This window comes from Phodopus roborovskii, unplaced genomic scaffold (assembly GCF_943737965.1).
Source record: "Phodopus roborovskii unplaced genomic scaffold, PHOROB, whole genome shotgun sequence".
Taxonomy (NCBI): domain Eukaryota; kingdom Metazoa; phylum Chordata; class Mammalia; order Rodentia; family Cricetidae; genus Phodopus; species Phodopus roborovskii.
In genome coordinates, this window is record NW_026126611.1 from 4,938,994 (window position 1) to 4,962,022 (window position 23,029).

The 23,029-nt window shown below is 44.7% G+C and overlaps 1 protein-coding gene across 1 annotated transcript in view; it reads left to right on the forward strand.

Moving 5' to 3' along the window:
• The window catches only part of Prkn (parkin RBR E3 ubiquitin protein ligase), a 959,805-nt gene that overhangs the window by 448,399 nt on the left and 488,377 nt on the right, over window positions 1-23,029 (forward strand). Inside the window, exon 5 of the mRNA XM_051206078.1 lies at window positions 12,589-12,672. Coding sequence (XP_051062035.1) covers window positions 12,589-12,672 — 84 coding nt within the window. The remainder of the gene's footprint in view (window positions 1-12,588; window positions 12,673-23,029) is intronic.

Here is a 23,029-nt window from a genome sequence, read left to right on the forward strand (position 1 = left end):
TTGCTGAGCCAAGAGCAGCTCTTTCTGCCTCTGAAAAGGCCCCAGAGCTCAGCTCCTGGAAGTTTATGCTAATTTTTCTCCACCCACATGACTGTCAGGTCATCGGCTGTCAGGTCTCTTGACTCCCGGTGGACCATCCTCTCACAATGAAAGGAATGTCTGGGAGTGAAGATAAAGGGGGTCACGGGCTGGGTCCCCAGCTCCCACGGTGTGTGCCCTCATTCTCATCCATGTGGAGTCCCACACAGCAGCACTACTCTTTATAATTAATGGCCACTTCTCCGTCCTACCCACACCAGCAAAACAGAAATCCTTGTACAGTGAGTAGGTTGCATCACAGATGCGTACTCCCAATGCATAATTTGTCCTTTATTTTCCTTGTGGTGATGGTAGTGTGTGCTGGTTCATGTGTGCTCACGAATGTGTATGAAGGCCAGAGGTCAAACTTGGACATTGTCAGGCCCTACAACTCTTGTCTTTGATACCATCCTCCCAAGTGACCCTAAACCCGTCAAAGGTCCTAGGCTGACTGGCCAGAAGTCGGCATCCTTTTCCTTACCAGAGTTGGTATTACGTGCACATTCCACCATGCCTACCATTTCAGATTTTCGTTTCGTTTTTTTTTTTTTTTTTCTGGTTTCTGTGGGTTGAGTTCAGGTCCTCATAGTTATAAGACAAGTACTTTATCTCCTGAACCTGTCATGAGTTATTTGTGATGGCCACGATGAATGGGCCGAGATGTTCTACCTCGTGTCATCATTTTGAGGTAGAGGAGAGAAAATTTGAATCCCTGGGAATGTGTCTGCAAAGGTGGCTTTTTTGTAAAGCCTGGGTAAGTTTTTATGAGTTATAAAGAAATTGTTATGGTCATTCATTCCTGGCCTCGAGCCATGCACTGGGGGGGGGGGTGTGATTTGAATTCATTGACTACAGGTAAGCAGAACAGTTTTGAGAAACATTCTCTTTAAGCAGAGCATAAATTGAGGAAAGAAACACTCCAGGTTTCCCTTTGTCTTTTGATTTCTAAGTAATGTCACAATATAATTACTTCTGTGACCAATTTTCTGAATGTCATATTTCAAATAAAAAATATGAGCATGCCTGAGCTGCAAGTCTGGTGCTAAGATGCTTATCCAGGAGTGAGAAGCTATCAAATGCAGCTGGAGAAACTTCGAGCATGTGGAGGAAACATGAAGACTTAAAACTGAAAATTAGGAAATGTTAAAATCCGCAAATCAAAAGCCACTGGCCAATCAGTTTCAGTAGAGCAAATTTTAAGTTAAAAAAAAATGTAAATTTCTACCACATTGCTTAGGTATTAAACTTCAAATTTCTGTAGACAGAAATAGTCTGTAAATAAATAACATATATTTCATGGGGTATAATATACTCCTTCAATATAGATAGACATTGTACAATGTTCAGCTCAACGGGTAAAGTCCTGTAAAACATCTATCATTTCATTGTGAGGAAACCTTAAAAGCATAAATAATTCAAAATAAAGTATTACTTCTCCGTAGGAAACCATTTATGAATTTTAAATTCTTGTTTCAAAAATCATTCACAGAAGAGATGCAACCGTTAAAGGTGGAGTGCATTCTTCAGGAAAGTGCTTAGCTAATCACAGCTGATTTACATGGGTCTTCCTTAGCATCTGTATTGTACTCCTTAAGTTCTGATATATATATAAATATAAGTGTGTGTGTGTGTGTGTGAAATTCTTACAGAGAAGTACAGGCCGCCCAAAACACTTTGATTGTAACCAGTGAAAGCAGTCCTGAGAAGGCCCAGATTTAATTTGTCTTAATCAAAAATTGAGACTCTTCATCTTGTTTCTAACTAGACCCTAGGTAAATAGACCAGAGCGATTTTTAGAGGTGAGTGGGCCTTATTTATAACTGGTTTGTGAGATGAGTGATGCTCAAAAAAGCAAGATTAGAAGGATAAGAGAGAGAGAGAGAGAGAGAAGGAAGAGGGGGTGGGAGAGGCTGGGAGGAAGCATTTGAAATTCAGGTAATTAGAAAAAAATGACAGATTAGAGCTAATGTTCCATTCACATTAAATTGTACCACGTTTTATTTTTGTTTTTATATCCTTGCCGCCGTAACATTCACACTGATTTCTCCCATGGCCCTAAATCTCTTGCCTTCATCAAAATGATGAAGAAGGTCTTGCGTTTTCCAAATGCTACAGCACCAAGCGTCAAAGGCAGGATTTGAACCCATACCCTTGGGAATGTGGATTGAGTGGTATTTATATGCACACAGTGCCATTAGGGATAGGCAGGCGGCAGCCCCCTCGTTGTGTGTCCAGTGCCTGATCCTGTGCCCTCATCCAAGTTCATTGCTCTTTCGGCTTCTGACAAGTAATTTTCCTCACAGTCTCTGCCAAGTCCTTATCTGGGCAGCTGCTCACTGAAGTCCTGCAAGACCGTCTACAGCTGTCACCCCCACCACTACAAAGTGTCCCGCTTCCAGCCAGTGAACTAAACACTGTCCCCAGACTGGAACATGCTCGTGGGCAGTAAATAATGTTGAAGCAACAGAAAATTGAATACAATATAATCGGTTATGTGGTTTCAGCCATCTGCCGTGCTATTTCCTCCTTTCCATTTCTAGAAAAGCAAAAGCAGATGACCGAGCTAAACTCAACTTTAGCATTTTGGGTGGGGAATCCAAAGTAGCGTGGTACATATCAGGTGTGATGTGTCCTTCAGAAAGTCCTGAAGCCTAAACAATGATGTTTATATAATGATAGTGCCTATCCAGCCTGTAGAAATCTAATGAATTTATCTTATTTAATAAGAGGAGACCAGTCTGAAGCCTAACTATCATACCAGCTGAGGTAAGGACGGCCCTGAATGCTAGTTAGATACAACTGCAATGGCTGGAGAATTTCCCTCTCTGCAACAGCCAGATTATTTTTTTGGTGAAGAACTACAACAGATGATGATAATCATATGGTCCTCCTATGTTAAACCCGTGAAGAATGCATCAAGCACTTACGTCTGTCTCTGGGAGTCCTTGTTTGTCTTCGTTGTTCGAATTCAATACAACGGGGCAGAAAAGTAATCGCTGCCATTTAAATGCCACCACCCTGGCATGTGCTTTCAGCAAAGCTGTCAGCACCTCATGGTGCAATTGAAGGCATCTAGTGGGCGAAGAGGAGACTGGTAGGTGGGAATTATGAAGGAGTAAACGCACTGTGTAACCTTTCATGCATTAGACATAGTCACACCCTGGATGGCAGACATTTAGGGAACAATGACAATGATTGGTTATTCCAAGACTCGATGGACTGTTCGGCCAGACTGAGTCTGTTTACCTGCAATGTGGCAGGTTTATTTAAAAAAAAAAACAAAAAACAAAAAACATTGTCCCTTATAATTCCCCTGCAAAGGAAAAGCTTGGCTTAAGCTTTAGCATTTTCTCTTAATCCGTGTCTTTTATTTTACTTATATTATAAGCGTGTTTAGTCTTGTGTGTATTCCTGTTCATCACATGTATGCTTGGTCCCTGTGGTGGTGAGAAGAGGGCGCCAGATCTCCTGGAACAGGAGTTACAGGATCTGTGAGCTACTGCGTGGGTGCTGAGACTCAAACCTGGGTCCTCTGCAAGAGCAGGCCGTGCTCACTCTTAACCTCTGAGCCATCTCTCCAGTCCCCAAAGAGTCTTGACTTTTAAGATGAAATACATCTTAGTACAAGAAGTTACCTCTTGCTGGGCAGTGGTGGTGCATGCATTTAATCTGAGCACTCAGGTGTCAGAAGCAGATGGATCTCTGAGTTCGAGGACAGCCTAGCCTACAGAATGAGTTCCAGAACAGTCAGAGCTACACAGAGAATCCCTGTCTCAGCCGGGGCGGGGCAGTGATGTGGAGGATTATGCCTTACTAAGTTATGTTAAATTATGTCTTATATGGTATAGTATCATTCCAGTTCTTTGGGGGGAATATCCAAAGCTAGCATATATGTTCCACTTAAGTCATGGGGGGCAAAGCCTGCTCATCACCACGGGGACACATGCTTGCTCAGGTCTACAGTGTCATCAGCAACAGCTTTGCCATTGCCTGCCATGTACCTTTCCGTGAAGTGACATGAACGTGTGGATCCATTCCTTTCTATTATTGGCAAAGCCCCTTACTTACAATGAGTATTACTGTTTGGAAGGCTTTCACACCAGCCAGCTCAGTCATTGTTCTACTTGAGCATGAACTCCATTTTCTACATCTTACTAGCGCAGTGGGAAGACATAACAGTGTTAAACTGGCTAGCCTGAGTTAATGGAAGCATTTGTAGAGTTTAGAGATTCAAAATCTCTGTTGGGATGATGGGATCTTTTGTGTGGGGTGTTTAGTCACTGCGCCTTCTAATGCATGTCTAGCATTTATTGTTTCTCCCAAAAGTCTAGGTCAACTGCCATCGCTATGCATACCCAAGAATATATGTAGCAATTATCTACTTAACCCTGTTTACCCTCATGAATATTAAAGCTTATTTTCTTGGTTTTAACATTATTTTACAATAAGACATTACAATGTGGCTATATCCCATGATAAGAAAACGGGATCAAACATCCCATGGGACAAAGTAAAGCAAAAACCTCGTCCTGGGGTTGGGCAAATCGGCAGAGAAGATTAATTCGATTTTCCTGAAGATAAAAACTTGGGATAAAATAACCAAGAGAGGTGCTGGGCACAGTTCCAGGATTTCTTTGAAAAATTGATCTGAGTCACCCTAATGTATGCAACAGACTGTGGGGTGAGGCTCGAGCTTAGCATTAACAGGTCATCTCTAGGAATCAAGGTCAGCTTGGGACGTGTTTTGCCTATAAACAACACAGGTCCTTATTAATGCAAGGTCATACCCCAACCAAAACTTTTATTGTCGTCATCATTCCCTTAGAGGTTGATTAGAAGTTGTCTAATCATTTTGCTTGCTCTAGCTCCTCTGTACACTAAAATATATAAATATTTTTAAATGAGGGGCACTTAAATTATTGATATAGTATTAAAATAATTTATGAAATACATCAACAAGGATTGGACTAATAACCTTAATATCATAATCATCATTTCTTCCCAGTAATGTTCGCTTTAAGTAATTAGTAGCGGGAACTGGTGAGCAAGAGTTATGAATCTCTTGACGTAGGCTTCAGTGTTCACCTTTTCTGTGGAATCAACTGTCCAGATGCCTGCAAATGAGTGAGAGGTTAAATGTTCCTCCTCTAAGAAGTCATGGGACATAAAACTAAGCTTTAAAAAGGCACCCTTTCATTAGAGTGAAGCAGGTCTCCTTTTTTTTTTTTTTTTTTTTTTTTTTTTGTAGTAGAATCCTGTGGATCTTTTTTTTAATTTAACTTACAAGAATAAATGGAAATTCATTGCTGGCTCCATTTATATTTTTTATATCGCCTAAGATATGAAACAACAGGGTGTGGTTGCAGGGCGTGGTTGAAATACCCACCTGCTGTAACTGGAAAGCATGCACATAATAGTCACACCCGGGCCTCTCGGCATTAAGTCTCAGTGGGATTATTATTTCCTCCGTTTCCTGAAACATCTTTGTCCTCATCAGAGAGGACGAGGCAAGGATGTACTCAAAGTTGATCTAGTGGCCTCCCACATCCTGCCACCCATGTTTTTGTGACACATCTCCCTTTTGAATGTGTGCAGGACCTATGGCTTCTCTCTAAGTGTTGAGACCCTGGTGGGCTCCTCACTGTCGTCTGAGACTTTCCTTGACCACATGACAGGAGACTGAATTGCAGGGGTCAAAGCAGACAGTCTCGCTGGCTTGGTGAAGGAAATTTTGGTAGTGGAGGGTCATAGGAAAGTAGGGACTTGGGGCACTTCCAGCCAATAGGCAACACATAGCTGACACCCTTGGAATTGTGGCCACAGATAAATCAATTCTGCCAGCGCCATATTCTATTTATGTATGGTGGGTATTGGAGAGGGGTTTCTAGTTCAGGACCACTATGAATAAACTCAAGAATATTCACATTTAACTCTAAGTGTGCATTTGTTTTATTTATTGTGGGCAAATGTTTAGGAGCTGGGCAGCAGAGTCCTGTTTGACCTGTATGTTGTATACATAGCAGTGATCAGTTATTCTCACTATTAATGTACACCCATGTATGTGTGCATGTATGTATGAATGTTCATGCATGTATGTGTTGGGGTACAGTTACTTTATGCCTTACCTATATTCAATATAGGTATTAAAATTACATATTTGAATGAGCATATTTATTTTATTTGCACCAATTTTTGTGGTACTCCATGGAATCTGTAAGAAAGATTATTCTTATTTTTTTATGAATGTAGGTACAAAAATTTGGATATTGTGCAAATGTGTGTGTGTCTTTCTGTCTGCCTCTATATGTCTAGCTTTAAAATATACTTAATAGATATTTGGTGATTTAATACTATTTTTTTGTTTCCAGAACTTTCTCCTTCACTCCCCATCCCTGCCTTATTTATTATGTTTTCTGGCCTTTGATATAATTGCAGCCCGAAGCGGGACATCATTACATTTGCTGAAGAACAAACACTGCATTTTAGCAGAGTTCCATGCCGCCCATTCTAGCTAGTGCCCTGACTGCCCGGAGTTGGGGATCCATGGAGGAATGGAGACACAGAACGTTAAAATTTACCCAGTACAGTCAGTCAGTCCCCTTGGAGGTAGCCACTGGGAGTTCAGCTGTCGCTAAAAACAAAAAATAAATAAATCAATTCTTGAATAAATAAATTCCCAGGCAGTTCTGTTTTGAGAACTGAGAAATAATGCAACAGTTGCCTTTTTTGAAAGGTCAGCAAGTATCAGGCCACGTGAAGGGATCTTCTGTGGCTGGCATCTCCGCCACTCCGCCACTCCTCCACTCCGCCACTCAGCCACTCCGCTTGAAGGCGGCTTTCACCTCCTGGCGTCGAGATCAAGCATGGAATGGGTCAGTGGCCTTGGTCCAGGCATGTGGACAGAGATGAGCAGCAGATCTCCAGGCTTCAGCGTGCCTCCTCCTCCTCGTCCTCCTCCTCCTCCCCACCCCGAGGCAGATGGAGATGCAGGAGAACGGAAGCACCTGACCCTCGGAGAGCAGCAGCTGTGAAGACGGTCTCACTGTGCTCCACACCGCGTTCGAATATCGAATGTATTTTAGTCCTCCGTCTCATTGCACTTTAAATTACGTGTGATTACGTTTAAAATGCAGCGTATTTGATAATGTCATGGGATAGCCTGTACACGTACAGTTACATAAAACGACTTTGAGAATAAGGCAGAGGGCCGGCTGCGAGACTCCATTTCAGAGAGTGGGCTATGACTTATTTTAAGCAGCAATGCAGGCCCCTCACAAGAAGGACACGCAGTGGTGTTCCTTTAAGTCACTGAAAACGGTCTTCTGTGGGCCTAATTGGATTTTGTCGGGATGATATTTGAATATAAAGTAGGCAACCAAATGATTCCCTTTTCCCCTTGGTTGGGCATTGAAAAAACCCAGTCAGGATGCCCTTTGGATTAGTCTTGTGACTTTTAAAAGTAACCCTGAAACTTCACACTTTGTGGGTTTTGTTGCTGCTTTCTCTTCCCTGGGATCACATTTCTGATGTATCACGAAGATGCGTTTAGTCAGGGCTGGTGAGACAGTTTGTCTGTCCCGTGCTTGCCACAGAAGCCTGAGGACCTGAGTGTTTCCTCAAGACCCATGGGAAACGCAGGCACAGCGACCCACATGAAGTCCCAGTATTTGGGGGACAGGGGTGGAGACGGTGGGCTCTCTCGGGCTCACTGGTGACCGTTGTAGATTATTATTTTAACTAGGCAAGATGTGTTACATTTGTTTATGCTGCAGAATGTTACTTTGACTGTGTAAAGGTGTGTTATATTTGTTTGTGCTGCAGGTGTGTTTACAAAAGGAAAAAGCCTGGTGTAGGGGAGCCCCAGTCCAGTGAGAGGTCCTGTCTCACAAAACAAGGCAAACAACTCCTGAGGAGCACAGGATGTTGACCTCTGGGCTCTACACGCATGTGCATGCATGTGCACAAGCATGTATACACATACTAACAAAAATGCAAAAAGACACGTTAAACATTCCACTTCAGGCCTTGCTGTGGGGTTTTTGTGGCTCAGGACAAGCCCTTGAATGTGTTCTGTAGTTGCTGTTCCCACAAGCTGGATGGATCACTGCTTCCAATCACCATCTCTAATCCAGCGCCGTCTCGGATTGCCCAGGGAAACAGCTCTAAGCTCTTCACTGAAGTGGTGTCTCCCTTGAGATCTAGGCCACAGCCACTTGTGCAAGCTCATAGGATTATGTAATAGCAAGATGTGTACCACCATATAAAAATGGAGGAATCATTTTTGTTATAATCGCATGCAGTATCATTTACCATGGAGACACTTGGATGGCTTTTCCCATGAAGGCACTGACCATAGATGTGGGCTTCGTGACGTGCCCACCTGAGGCCATGTGCTAATGGCCTTTCGTTGCAGACGCCACCATTTGAACTTTGATTTCCATGTGTCATATGATATTATATTCACTCTTATGCTTTTCAGTAATTAAAAACTGTGAAGCCGTCTCTCAGCACAAGAACTTTATATATATATAAACAGTACTGATCTGGTTTGTCCCGGAGGCTGCTGGTTTGCTCACCCCTGCTTATGGTGGCCACGAGAGGCAGTCACTGTCACAAATATCAGAGATGAGCAGCCGATCAGGAGAAATGGGTTGTTGGGCCCACAGGTTTACAGGTGTCATTCCATGGTCACCTCATGGTCAGGAATAGAAAATAGGAAGGATGTCGCGTGGTCTCCTTTAAGGTCTTCGCCTTAATGACAGAAGACCTCCCTCCCGCCTCATCCCCACCCCCCACCGCTTATTATTTCCATCCACTCTCAACAGCCTCAACCTGTGGACTAAGCCTTCAGTACGTGAGCCTTAGGGGGATGCTTCAGATCCAAGCTATAGCAGTAATTCCTCTAGGCCTCTTGATTGTGATAAGAGAGCCAGAGGGGAGGAGAGGACTGAGAGAGAAAGAGAGAGACAGAGACAGAGAGAGAGCAGAGACAGAGAGAGAGCAGAGAGGATAGAGAGAGAGAGAGAGACAGGGACAGAGACAGAGAGAGATGCAGTTTCCAAAAAGAGCCAAGTGATTCTTTGTTAAGGGATGCCATATACTTCCCATTATGCTGAGTGGTCCCCACATACCTTTATTTCTCAAACACGACCACGCCACTTGAAGTCTTTTATCTTCTAAAGACCTATCGTTATGTTGTAGAAAACAAGTGTTTGGCAAACACTTGCCATGTATCTGTGGAAGCAGTATGCAAGGGTCAACTAAAACATGTTTTATGAATTTAAGTTGAAGAACCAGAGGCCACGTATTTGAGAGAGGGTGAGGATGATTACAGGGAAAGAGATTGGGGGAGGAAGAATAAAATGCTAATGTTTCTAAAAACGGAACGAGGCGGATCCGCTGTGGGGTGGCCTGGGTTAACTGAGAATTAATGGAAGGTCTTAACTCCCCATGTTTACTTTCAGTGTTCAACCTGAGTGCCATACATTTAGTTCTGTCTTTACTAGTGTGGTTCTAAAACTAAGCCTACAAGAAATGTTTGCATTTGGGCTTAAGGGTGAGTGGCTGTAGATCATTGTCCTGGTGACATTATGTCCTGGTGGCCACTCCCCAGAAGCAATGACTCACCAGAAGGTTCAAAGAATGGATAGGGCTGAGATTCATTGTAGCAAAATGGCCTGAAACAAAATCTGTAGAGGAAGGTCCAAGGGGAGCGGGGAGCTGGTCAGGCAGGCATTCCTGCCTAGGGTTTAGCAGAATTCTAACTTGTTGTGGGGGAGGGAGAGATTGGGTGAGTTGTGTCCTTTGTCTAAGCTTTGCAAACCACACCCATCAGAGAGAGAACCACAGTGCCACTTCTCAGAATCCCAAGTTCTCAAATGCCAACCAAGAGCCAAGAAGCCTGGCTGTGGTGATGAACACCTCTAATCCCACACTCGAAAGGCAGGGGCAAGTGGATCTCTGTGAGTTCAAGAGCAGCCTGCTCTACAGAGTGAGTTCCAAGACAGCTAGGGCTACCCAGAGAAGCCCTGTCTCGAAAAAAAATGCTAACTCTGGGGGGGGGGGGGAAGCACCAGGTCTGCTTTCTTTACACTGTGTCTGAGCTTAGCACTGGCTTATAGACTAACGATCTGAGAGTTCAAATTCCAGGTCCCTTTGAAGGCTCGGTCACTTAGCTGCTATAGAATTACAGTGTCTTGTAGGCGGAGCTCAGTCTTCTACACATTCTCTGCTTCCCTGTAGAATTGTGTATGTGTGGTGTGTGCACACATGGCTATGTGCATACTTTTGAAATGAGCATGGGTCTGTGTGCCTTGGCATGTGTGTACTTAGTGTGCACGCGCGCGTGTGTGAATGTGGGCGAACCAGCACCCCCCAGTCTTCTGCTGTGTGTGAGGTAGCATTCCCCTGAGCTGTCTTTCCATCTCTTGGCCCCCAATGTACTTCTTACCATTCCTCTGTCTGATTGATGTGGTTATTGCCTGGAAATACTCTCTCAGATCTTTGAAGGACTTACTGGAACTTTAGGATTTTGTGTCAATTTTTGTCTTGAGGCAGGTAAGCTGGCCATTTTTTTTTTCAATATATTTTAGGACCTTCTGTTGTTGAAATCCTGAGGCTACAGATTCCCCATGCCCTCTCTCTTCTCCTTTGAATTATTTTTCAGCTCTCAGTCCCCCATGGCCCTACAGGGCATGGGTTCTCCTTTGCTTTCTACTGAACATTTCCAGAAAAAAAGTCTTCAACTTCTACTATCTCAAGGTTCATTGGTTTTTCATGTGGTAATACATAGCTAGATTCTAAGCTAGTATCAAATGGTGCGTGTGTGTGTGCGTGTGTATGTGTGCGTGCGTGTGTGTGCGCGTGCATGTGCGTGTGTGTGTGTGTGGTGTGTCCAGGATAGAGCAGCAGGAACAGGCAGCCTCCAGACATGCATTCAACACTGCCCCCTCCCATGTAATCCCCATGTATATGTTCATTTTAATATCAGTATTTAAAATCGAAGTGAACTTAGGAGGGAGACATCATTTCATTCAAATATGGGCACTGTCCTTTGTCAGTCATGGGGGCCCTCTGTAGGCTGGGGGGGGGCATGGCTATCCTTTCCTAACCTCTTTAAGATTTACACTCCTGCTCTGCCACGGATCTGTGAGTAGGAACTAGGAGTCAGTGCTACCGTCCACCCGTGTGGCTGTAGGCGGCTATGCAGCTCTCTGGCGATCTGGGTGGTTTGTCACTCGTGAGTGCTGTATTCAAAACATCTGCATTAAAATGTGTCATGCTCTGTCTGGCATGGACGTTTGGGGCCTGTAGAGGCTTTTCTATGTTGGATACACACACACACACACACATTAAACATCTTAGGTTTAGGTGGGGAAGTCCAACAAAGCACATGAGAAGCAGAAAAGCATGCATGGGGAGGAGTCTGACACATGGCCAGGTAGCAGGACCTTGAGTTCCAAGCATACAGCATAGGGGCCACCCCAGGATTAAAGAACCCTAAAGTTATATGGAGTCGGACTGTTTTTAACCTTAAAATGTTCGAGCAACATTTCAAAAGCAAGCAAGCATAGGCTTTCCCTACTGAGGACATTGTGTGGGAATACACCCTTTCTAAGCACACACATGCCTGATACCAAGAAGCTTGCATGTATGTATGACATGGGCCATGCAGCCTTGGGTGTTGTTAAGAGGTCATGTCCTCCCGTCCCACACGGTGCTGCTCTGGGAACCAGACTCCTTCAAACTCAGTCATAGAACAGGCAGACTTGATATACGCGCTGCAGAGATGCTATCCCAAAGAATCCATGAAGCAGTACTGATGTTTTCAGCGTTCTTTGCTAAGGACTCTAGGTGTTATTTAAAGTTTCGTTTATTGGTTAGTGGAATAACGTGTCCAGTGCCAAGCTCCTCTCTGTGTACTGGGATGTTGTGTATCCAGTACCAGGCCCCTCTCTGTGTACCAGGATATTGTGTATCCAGTGCCAGGCTCCTCTCCATGTACTGGGATGTTGTGTATCCAGTGCCAGGACCCTCAGTTCCTGAGTTCCTGGGATGCTGCGTGATACTGGTCGACCAGGTCTTCCCTAACAAAACTCACATCCAGTGAGGGAACAGACATCCGGGTCGCCAGTCACCATGCCTACTATAAAGTAAAGGACAGTGGGTAAGACCAGCTGCAGAGTGTTGTCCCAGTTCTGGAATGGCCTTCGGTACCACAACATTTGAACATGGCCAGGAATACAAAGGAAACTGGGCCAAATGCCAATGGATTCCTGTGTGTTTATGAGGACGCTTCTGACGCAGCAGATCCCACAAGAACATCTGGAAAGTGTCCCCACCGTGTCTGTTAGCTACACCACGTGGATCACTGCAGCGCATGCCACTTCACTGCCATCCCAGGGTTCCCGTGGGAAGGCTGCAGGACTGTCTGAGCAAGTGCTCTTGCATTTCTGATGTGGGCGAGGAGATGGTGATGGTTTTCATTTGTTTTTGTTCTGTTTTCCATAGGGTCCATCCTGCTGGGAAGATGTCTTAATTCCAAACCGCATGAGTGGCGTGTGCCAGTCTCCAGACTGCCCTGGAACCAGAGCAGTAAGTGTCTGACTAAATTCATCCCTTGCGAACTTGGACTCTAACTGCGTTCTCAAGCGTTTCCTAGGAGATTAGGATCCAGGCCGAAAGGCAACAGCTGACCTCGCCCAGCTAGCGATCAGTCTTATTAGAAGTAGGTTAATGTCCAGATGTGCTAACCACATCCACCAAAACTCCCCACATGTTATGACCTTCAGTGTCTGTCACCTCCCAAGTGCTTCTGGTGATGTATAAAGGCATCGGGGAAAGCTTGGAGCGGGGAGGTGGCCTTTCACCAGGATAAGCACACACCAGTTGGTTGTCCAGCGTGAAAGAATACATACAAGACACAAGTAAGATCATAAGGGCTGAGCAGGTTAGATTTAGGAGTATATAAGTATATACATACAGACAGATGCATGCGTGCAGTAACAATTAGTGCAAAAAAGAGGCCGTGGATTTGAAGAAAAGTGGAGACGGATGTATGGGAGGGTTTGAAGAGAGGAAAGAGAAGGGGAAGTATTGTCCTTATAATCTCGCAAAAAAGAAAGAAAGAAAAAGAAGCACCCAGTGGAGATTTCTGTGCCTTCAAAGGGTACAGGGATTGTGGGGAGACGTCTCAGCCAGTCATGTGCTTGCTATGAAGGCGAGAAAGTGAGTTCAGTCCCAGGCACTCATGTAGAAGGGCAGACACCATGCCTGTCACATGTCTGCGCCGCAGCACCGTGGAGATAAACACAGACAGGTCAGTCTGGCTGAATCTACAGGATCCATAAGACGATTCCAAAAAAACTGATGTGGAGAGTTATTGGAGGGTGGTATCCAGGTTAATCACACATGTACCCATTCTCAGGCATGCCAGCATATATGAAAATGTACAACACACACACATGCACACACACACACACTCACACACACACACTCGGGTTGAGGGCTCAATTCCCAATACTGCCTTCACCTCAGATACCACTTGCAAGCCCAGTGCGTCTCCAGAGATTCCAACCAACCGGATGTAACCCGAGCTTCCCGCAGCAGCCTCTTGCAGGGTTTGATTGTTCAGGGAGACCCTTACTTCCCAGAGACCATTAGCCACAAACTTGCTTATTAACATACAAGGGCACTTACCACCTGGAAGGTCCCAAGCATTATCAGATCTGCCTGCCGGGAAGCAAGGACACAGACTCAAGTGTCTATTTAACAAGTCACACGGTTGAGCCCACTTAAAATAAAAGCCTGACAATGACATTCAGAGGTGAGTAAATAAAAGTCAAAGAAGACCCAGTTCTGGGGCTAGCGAGAGAAAAATGAGACAGAAGGCCAGGCTTTCCCCCAGTGCCTGTAGTTCCTGTTTGGTTCCCACCCACCACCCCCCACATCTCGTCTTGCTGTTCTCTGAAATGATGGGAAGTTAGAAAGCCTATCATGGCTGATGGTCACCGCGACTGAATTGCTATTCTCTGCTCTGTGTGATGTTTCCCTCTTCACAACACACACTTCACAAGGAGGAAATGCGCCTCGGAGACCCCCGAGCTCTAAGGTTGTCTCCGAAATTATGTCTGTTGTTGTCTGGCATGCTTATCATTTGTATATTGTAGTACTTTGATTCCCAAAAGCTGCAGGCCAGCCCTGCTCCGGCTCCACGCATTTCTGGAGCCGTAAGCAAATGTCTATCGTGGCACCAACACAAACGCCAGTGTCAGTTCACAGACTGTCGCAGCCAGTTGGCAGTTCATATCTTCTCTAAGGAGCAAAGCCTGTCCACAGTAACAGGTACAGTGTTGGAGCTGAGTTGTTAGAGGGGCCTGCTCTCACCAGGCTGCCAGGTGATGGTAAGAATCCCGAGAGCAGGGAGCAGCTGCAGACAAGCATTCTCCATCACGCTGGGGCTGGGGACCACGGACAGACTCTTGATGGATGCAAATGCCCAAGAAAGAAATCTTAAGAAAATACTGACCCACATGTCAATCACAAATGTCAAACTCTGATGCAGCCTTGTGAGTTTCCCACCTGTGTAAAAGGTGTAAAACTGAAGCATATTTTACAGAGCAGGATTCTTAACTATAATTATGCGCATGTGTATGAACACGTGTAATTACGCTATAGATGTGATTATATATAATTGTGGTATGTACGTGTGTTGATACATGTATGAGCAACAGATGGAAGGGTAAACAGGAGCTAGAAGGATGGTTGATATAAATGTATATAATATATGTAAAATATATAATGTTTATCTCTGTCATAAATGACATCTTGGACTCCATATATTTAAAATTCAAAAGGGCAAAAAGAGTAGTTTCTGATGTATTCTTAATTAGTATTTATATATTTAAATATAGTCTAACTAGATCATTTTCAGTAGCATCAAGGTTCAATCTTAATTATTGAGATAATTAATGTGGGGAATGAGGAGAGGGCTCAGCTGGTAAAATGTTCCTGCTGCAAATGGAAGGACCCAAGCTTGGGCCCCAGAATGCATGTTTTAAAAAGCCAGGTGTGGTGTCACATACTTGAATGGCCGGTGCCTGCGAGGCCGAGGAAGGTAGACTTCTGAGGTTCTCTGGCCAGCTAGCCACCTTCTCGGTAAGTCCTAGGTTCAGTGAGAAACCCTGTCATGAAGCAAAAGATATGGACAGTGTCTGAGGCAGGACACTGAAATCCACAAGTCCCCCGAATCCACACCAAGAAGCCACAACATAAAATGCAGCTCACCCTAACTCGCTTCAGACAGGGCACTCTGTACTGGCTCAGCGGCACAGCAATAGCTGTTGTTTTATGAAGGAGCGTGGCATTCATTCGGAAACACAACTCAGCCTTTCCTAAATAATCAGCTAACAGGGACTATGCTTGCCATTAAAAGGGGGCACACTCAACTAGAAGTTTCTGCCCCAGTGAAATTAGTTCAACCTCGGATATGGCAGAAGACTGCGTATTTGCCATGCATGCTTCCTTTTGTATTTTTCCTTTTTTCAATAGCCTTAAGAGCTGAGATTGTGTCCGTACTGTGTCTGCCTCGATGTGGAGTGACATGCGCTTATCGCATTTGCACACACATGGGCTCAAGAGAACCGAGAGGCCCTGGTGTCAAGCCCACCGAAGGCATGAAGTCTCAGCAGCCAACACTTTCCCTCCAAGCCCCATGGCCTCCATGGTATGTCTGTGTCTCAGGCAGCTGGGAGGGCGCCTCCTCTCCCTCACACCTGTTAGCTGGACATCAGGGTTAGGGGGTGGGCATCTCTTCAGGGCAAATGAATTACCTCTTCAAAGCAACAAAAGACCAAGGTCATCAAGGTCATTATTAAGGTGTGTGTGGGGGTGGGTGTGTGTGTGTGTGTGTGTGTGTGTGTGTGTGTGGGTGTGTGTGTCTGTCTGTCTCATGTGTACTTAATAGCAATTAATAGAAAAAGAGGCTGTGAATTAGAACAAGGAGGGGTAGTTGGCAGGCTTCGGAGGGAACATGAAGGGATTATAATCTCTAAATAAGTAATTTAAAAGATTCTTGGAGGGATGTTAACCTCACTACTAGAAAACAAGAACATACATCAATTTTATATTTATACAAAGTGATATTTGTGTGAAAGTATGTGGCAAATTATAGAGTTTCATTCTGATCATGAGATTTTGATAGGAGTTAAATTGTTATAGGATATCTTCTTTTTTACTTATTGAAAAGTTGAGGATCCCTAAAAATACCTATGAGATTAGTGTCACATGATATTTAAAACCATCCCCTGCCCATAATCAATAATTATCAAACTTGGTATAACAAATAGAGAGTTTTTAATCTTAATTCCTATGCATTTTATTTCTGGCACACACACACACACACACACACACACACACACACACACACACACCATTAGGCTCAATCTATGTGTTGGAGTGCTGGTTTGAGGAAAAGTGAATTATTCCTAGTCAGTGTCTCTGATTTCCTCCTTTTGGGAAATGTCAGCACAAAACGCAAAATAAGAAAGTGTTTCCTAGTGCTGAGCAATTTTGATTCACAAGTCACTTGTATATTTCCTTCCCAATAGTGCCCCCCTGATGTTTCAGAGGGTCCCACTGCGGTCCTCTAGAGAGCCTGAGATTACCAGGCCTCTCTCGATATTGGTCTCAGACTTCATTGGGATGTCAAGCAATGAGACAGGGACTTTATCCTGTACCAACTATATATTCTTATTTTTCCAAGGTCTAACAGTAATGAAAAGCTAGGTTTTCGTTTTTGTTTTTGAGGAAAGGTGAGGGTTGTCCAGTGATCCCCGAGAGTGTCACAAATGGTAGTCTGAATTCGTGGAACACATGAGCTCCGGGCTGTCCATTCACTCATTGCTCATAGGATGTCACTGCAAAGGAACCCATTAACCCAAACATTTGCTCACACATCAGTGTGGATGTCTTCTCAGGGCCCCAGCACCATCAGGGGACATCCATCGGGTCATCCCTGTGCCTTGGGGTGGGGCAAATGAGGAATGGGCTCGTACATTCCCCTTTCATTCTGCCCCGGCTTCCACAGGAGACAAATGCTCGCCCTGCCCTTAGACCGTTCCCGTCGGTCATATTCTCTTAATTCTAAATAAAATTGAATTGTGAAAGCTTTGAAGTCAAACTCAGATTATGATTGAATGGTGTCTGAGTGTGACAAAAATGTTCTCTGTTGTCTGACATGCTATTTGGGTGACAAACTAGAAACTTCTAAGGGCATTTATCAAAAACCAATCAAGCATTCAAACCCAAGGACAGCTTATGTCTGAGCCAAGTTCTGAGTGCTTGGATAAGAAAGTTTGCTGTTCTTTTCTGAGTTGCTGAGCTATTTTTATTATGATGGAGCTGGATAGCATGTAGAACATTTCAATAAACACCAAGTTTTTTGTTGATATATGAAAGTGTACTAATGTAAGAAGCATTGCTTTTAATGTGATTTTATTTTTGGAGATTCCATAAATGCATACGATTCATTTTGGTCATCATCACTCCCCACTTCCCCCCCATTTAATTCAAGAAATGTAGTTCTTAAAGGTGCAGGAGAAATCCAGGTGCCTTTAAGAACCTGCTTTTGTGAGGGTCTGCGGCCTTGACCTCACACACTTCAGCCTCTCTCTGTGCCCTAACCCATCTTTTTCATCTGTTCTATTTTAAAATGTGACGGCAAAGTAAATCAATAGACACAGCCGTAAAGATTCTGGGTGTGAGAAGTAATCTTTGGGAGGCCAGGCAGCAGGGTGTCTCTTCTGTAGCCAGCTAGCACCTCTGTATGCAGTGTGACGGACTTCAGCTCATCCTGCCTTCCCTGTGAAGGCATCAGCATCCAAGCAAAGTAAGCCCTGGGGAAGCAGCCCCCTAGTGCTCAATCCAGGAATCGCCCACTCCATGTGAATCCCAAGTTGTCTTCATTCATGGTGTCATATGAGTCTCAGTTCTGTATTTTATGCTCTACTTTGGATAGTGTAGCATGAATAATAAAAACCCAGAGTCTGATTTCGGGGTTCAAGCTGAGGGTCAGATGAACAAAGCAGCCGGCCACTACCCATTATCTCTACCTCAAACTGAAAGGGTGCTCTAGCTAGCTCCACGAATCCTCAGACTGCAATCCTAGACTGCTGTCTCTCCTCAGTGTGGCTGGAGAAGAAATCTTCCTTTGCCTTTTCTTTTATACCTCCCAATTCCTGGGATTAAAGGCATGCGATCCCAGGTGCTGAGATCACCACTGTGTGAGCTCTTTCTCTTTAGGACTGGATCAATTTATTGTAGGTCAGTGTGGCCTTGAACTAACAAGAGATCCATCTGCTTGTCTCTTGAGTCCTGGGATTAAAGGTGTGTGCCACCACCACCTGGCTTTATGTCTAGCTAATATGGTTGCTGGGATTAAAGGTGCAGGTCACCATTGCCTGGCTCTATGGCTATGGCTGGCTTCGCTTTCTGCACCCTCAGGAAGGCTTTAAGAAATCATAAATAATCTATCACTACAGGATATAAAGAAATAATATGTCCCTACTACCACTGTTGTGTTTGTCTTAGTTGGGGTTTCTATTGTAATAAAGAAACAACATACAAACAAACAAAAACCATCAGCAAATGTGTGTGTGTGGGGGGGACAGTTCATTTCACCTTACACTTATTTCCAGGTAACAGTCTGTCAGTGAGGGAATTCAGGACAGGAACTCAAGGCAGGAACAGAAGCAGAGACCACGGAGGAGCTCTGCTTATGGGCTCACTTCTTCCCAGCTTTCTCAGTTAGTTTTTTTGGGATAGAGCCTCCTACATCAGTCGTCCATTGAGGAAGCGCCCCACAGACTTGCCTACAGCCCAATTTTATGGAGGTTTTTTTTTTCCTCAATTAAGATTCATTCCTCACAGATGACCCTACCTTGTGTCAAGTTGACATAAAACTAGCCAGCACAATATTTAAATGCAAGAGCTTTTAAATCATCCATTAATTGCAGATGCTTTGAATTTTCCTATTAATGATTCTGTCAGTGGGGGAAGGAAAGATACAACTTGATTATATCTTAGACAACAAAGAATTAGCAAAGACTAATCAGCGAAAAGGTATGCCTCTGAACCAGTAGGTTTAAGATCGGGAAGATATGTTTATCTCCCAGAGAGGTGGTAGAAAACTGTTTTCAAAATCATCATAATTGAAATTCTGAAAGCTGGAGAGAAGCCAGACCACATGTCACTGTAAACAGACCGAACACTTCAGATGGGGTGGCAGATTAGTCCTAAGTGAGAATATTGGGGATTAGGCATGGGAGGGCATTCTGAGATCCCCTCAGTGCAGAGACACAGGAGGCTAATAGAAGGAAGATGTGAGTTTAATGGGGCAGGAGAGAGAGGCCTGCTGCAGGCCTGGGAAATGGCCCTCTAGATCCTCCAAGCGGATGATTGATGGCTGGAGGAGGTGCATACTCCATCAGGCCTTGATGGCGGTCATTAAGGAACCCTCATCTCTCTTGCTTGGGTCAAAGTAGGTCTCAAAAAGTTATCAGGAGCTCTGAGTGTGTGTATATATATATATATATATATATATATATATATATATATATATATGGAAGTGCAATTATATGGATGACCAAATTCAAATAGATCCCATGTGTTTGTGGACAACACATAGACTTCTAGTGGTTCTTGAGACCCTCACAGCCTCTGAGCTCTCTGGAGCAGGCAATGTCCATGCCCTTGATGCTTTCAGTTTGGGGAAAGAAACCCTGAAGCTCTTTTCAGGGGGGTGTGTATGGTTTTGTTTTTTTTTTTTTTTTTTTTTTTTGCTTTGTTCTGTTCTTTGCATAAAGATAAAAACTATTGCTTAAAGATTGAAACAAGAAAAGTGTGATCTGTGAAATCAGAGCCTTTCCATGGGAAGAAATGCTGCCACCAGCCGGTGTACCCCAGACATCTATCTACACAAGAGATGGTTGTGCCGTGTGTGACCCAAGTGTTGATGAGGCTGAGCACAAAGGACTTCCCCTGCTGCGGACACAGCAGAGGCAGTAGTGAGTAGTGAAACCCAAGGGCCAGGGAAGCAGGAAACCGTGCCTCTAGTGCCGAGAGAAGGGAGAATCCCTTAACAAGCAACCCAAGACAGGTCCCGCGGGAGGCGGGGCTGGAGCATGAACAGGGAATCTCCACTGTGGCCGGGTGGGCGAGAAGAGCACAGGAATTGAGGCTGATGGGGCTGGAAGGGTCAGCCTCAATCGGTGTGAGGGTTTCCACCGCCCACTGCCGTCTGGTGGAAAGCCAACCCCGTGTGTTCTGCTGCAGTGAGGATGTAAGGCCGTCAAGAGGCACAGGCTGTTGAGAAAAGGAGATGGGAGAGAACGCAGCCTGCACCGTGCGCGGAAGAGGGGTGTGGTCAGTGGGTTAGGAATCAGGCTAAAGCTACAGGCAGAGATGGCAGCCCTGTGTGACTGGGAAATACACAGAGTGCAATTCCCCCTCGTGTGGCCGTCTCTTCTGTCTCCTCCTCTTACTGTGGAGGCTTTCCATAGCAGATTTTCATTTATCTATTTATGTATTTATTTTTGGCATGGAATCTCATCCCTTCTAAGTTTGGATAATTTCAAAGGCAGAGCAAGCAGGTGAGGTGGTTGGAATAGTGACAGCATGAGGGACCAAGAGAGAAAAGGAAAACAAGGAAACTTCGAAGCCAATGAAAGGGAATAATAATTATTATTATTATTTTAGTCTTGTTTCTACCCCCCCCGCCCCCACCTTGAATCCCTGGAGTGCTATGAATCAAGGTAAATGAGCAGAGGGGTTTATCTTTCTTAAAGCTAGAAACATAACAAACAAATGAGATTTCGGTCTGGAGTTGATTAGAAGTACGGGCACTTTTCTTGTATCGATCGGGTCATTAAAAGCAGCCATATGGTTGTTTTCTGTCTTAACTGTTCACGTTTCCCCAGCATGTCCCTCAGCAGGGATCCGTTTACTGCTTGATTGAAAATCTATCTGTATCTGCAGCTCTCCCGTTATCTGCAGTGGCCAGAAGTGGCTGGCCCAAGGAGAACAGCTCCCTTCTGTGTCTCTGTTACTGGCTTTTGTGTCTCTCGCCGGAAAGCCTTCTGCTCTTGTCATCAGCGTCTCCAAATATGAGGAGTGTGGGGACAGTAGGAAGGCTTCACTGGGGAATGGTGAGAGATACCTGTGCAGTCTACCCATCCTTACGGAGGGCGGAGATGACCGACCACCCCTGGCTGCCGACCGGCTAGAGCTGGAAGCCTGGCTGAAGCACCTTCTCCTCCTACGGTGTCCTGGTCCACCGACCCCTGTCTGCTCCTCTTCCCTATTTTGGGCACAAAGATTGGATCTCATTTTTGGGATTTCACTGAGCAGGTTGTAAACCCCAGACTCTATCAACTCTTCTCGGTTCCTGAACGTGAAAGGTCTTTGGGGATTGCAGACGCATCTTTATCTGAAGGGTCCCCACTTCACTGAGAAGTGTCTATGTTCCCCTGGATGCCAAAGCTGTCGTTTTTCCAGAGGTTATCTCATTTGTTTGGCTCTTACCTGCTGCCTCATAAAAACGAACCCATTTCTGTGTGATTCTACCATTTCATTAAAACTTACACCGAAGCTCATAAAAATCCCAAAAGGCTTTAAGACATTAAAGGTATAATTAAGACTGGTATCGCTTAGCGCTTAGCACAGTGTCCATCCATGAAAACCTCTTCTGGGATCCAATTTAGTGTTTACAGTGGTTATTAATTAGTACAAGACAAGTATTTGAATTTGGACATTTTTTTGTTAAAACTATGGAAGTGTTTTCAATGGCCTTGCTCCAGAGAAGAGCCGTAACCCAGCCATGTACTTTGAGGGTGGAATAGTTCATTTGAATAAAAAGCAGAGAGGAATGTCCTGCAAGGCTAATTATGTGATAGTGACTGTGGAGACAACCCCCTCCATAAGTACAAAGCCATAAAGGCTCCCAAACTGGATTTGAGCATCACGTGGTGGCTTCTGCTGGGGCTGTAGACCAGGATGCCGAGCCACACTCTGGGGTCCAAATGAACCCTATGACCCAAGAGAGCAAAGTAAAAACTAAATAAATAAATACACAAACAAACAAACAAATAAATAAATAAAAATAAGATAAGTCACACCTAAAACTTAGCTCAAGTGATAAGAAGTTGCACTGAGAACAAATCAGGACATATGATTGGCTAGCGTGAGTTACAAGCACCATTGGAAGCGTGACATTAGACGACGGAGAGCTAATTTGTCTAAATTTGCCACTTTTTCTTTTCAACTTCAGCAAATAGGTACTTCCTTAAAATTCTGTCACAGATATTACAGGGGGCCCTCATAGGATGCCGCAGAATGAGGTCTAAGACCATGATGGAGAGACTTCAGAATGGTGACGCTGAGGTCAGCGCAGATGGAGAGTGAGGGAGGCGGTAGAGGCGGACTGGCTATTGAAGGGCTGAGAGCATAGTGTTCGTCTCCCCGACAAACGTTGCTTTGTGGTTAGAGATGAGTCGGAGACAATGGCCGATGATGGTAGGACCCACTAGGAGCCTGAGCGTGTGACCCCCGGGCTCAGGAATAACAAAGCGGTTCAGCCAGTTCATAATATCCTCAGTGCGCTAGAGACTTTGTTAAGGAGGTGATGCTGATTGGGGACTTAGTACTCTGGGTCTGGGTCCATAGTGATCGTTTCTTCTCTCTCAAGTACAGTATCCTCCCCCGCACCCCCAGCTCTGCTCCCCCAACCCCAACCCCTCTTTTATTTGAGACACTGTTTGCCTATGTAGCCCTGGCTGTCGTGGAACTTGCTCTATAGACCAGGCTGGCCTCAAAGTAACGGAGATCTGCCTGCCTCTGCCTGCTGAGTTCTGGGATCAAAGGCGTGCACCACCACCGCCCGGCTTCTGCGCCCTTC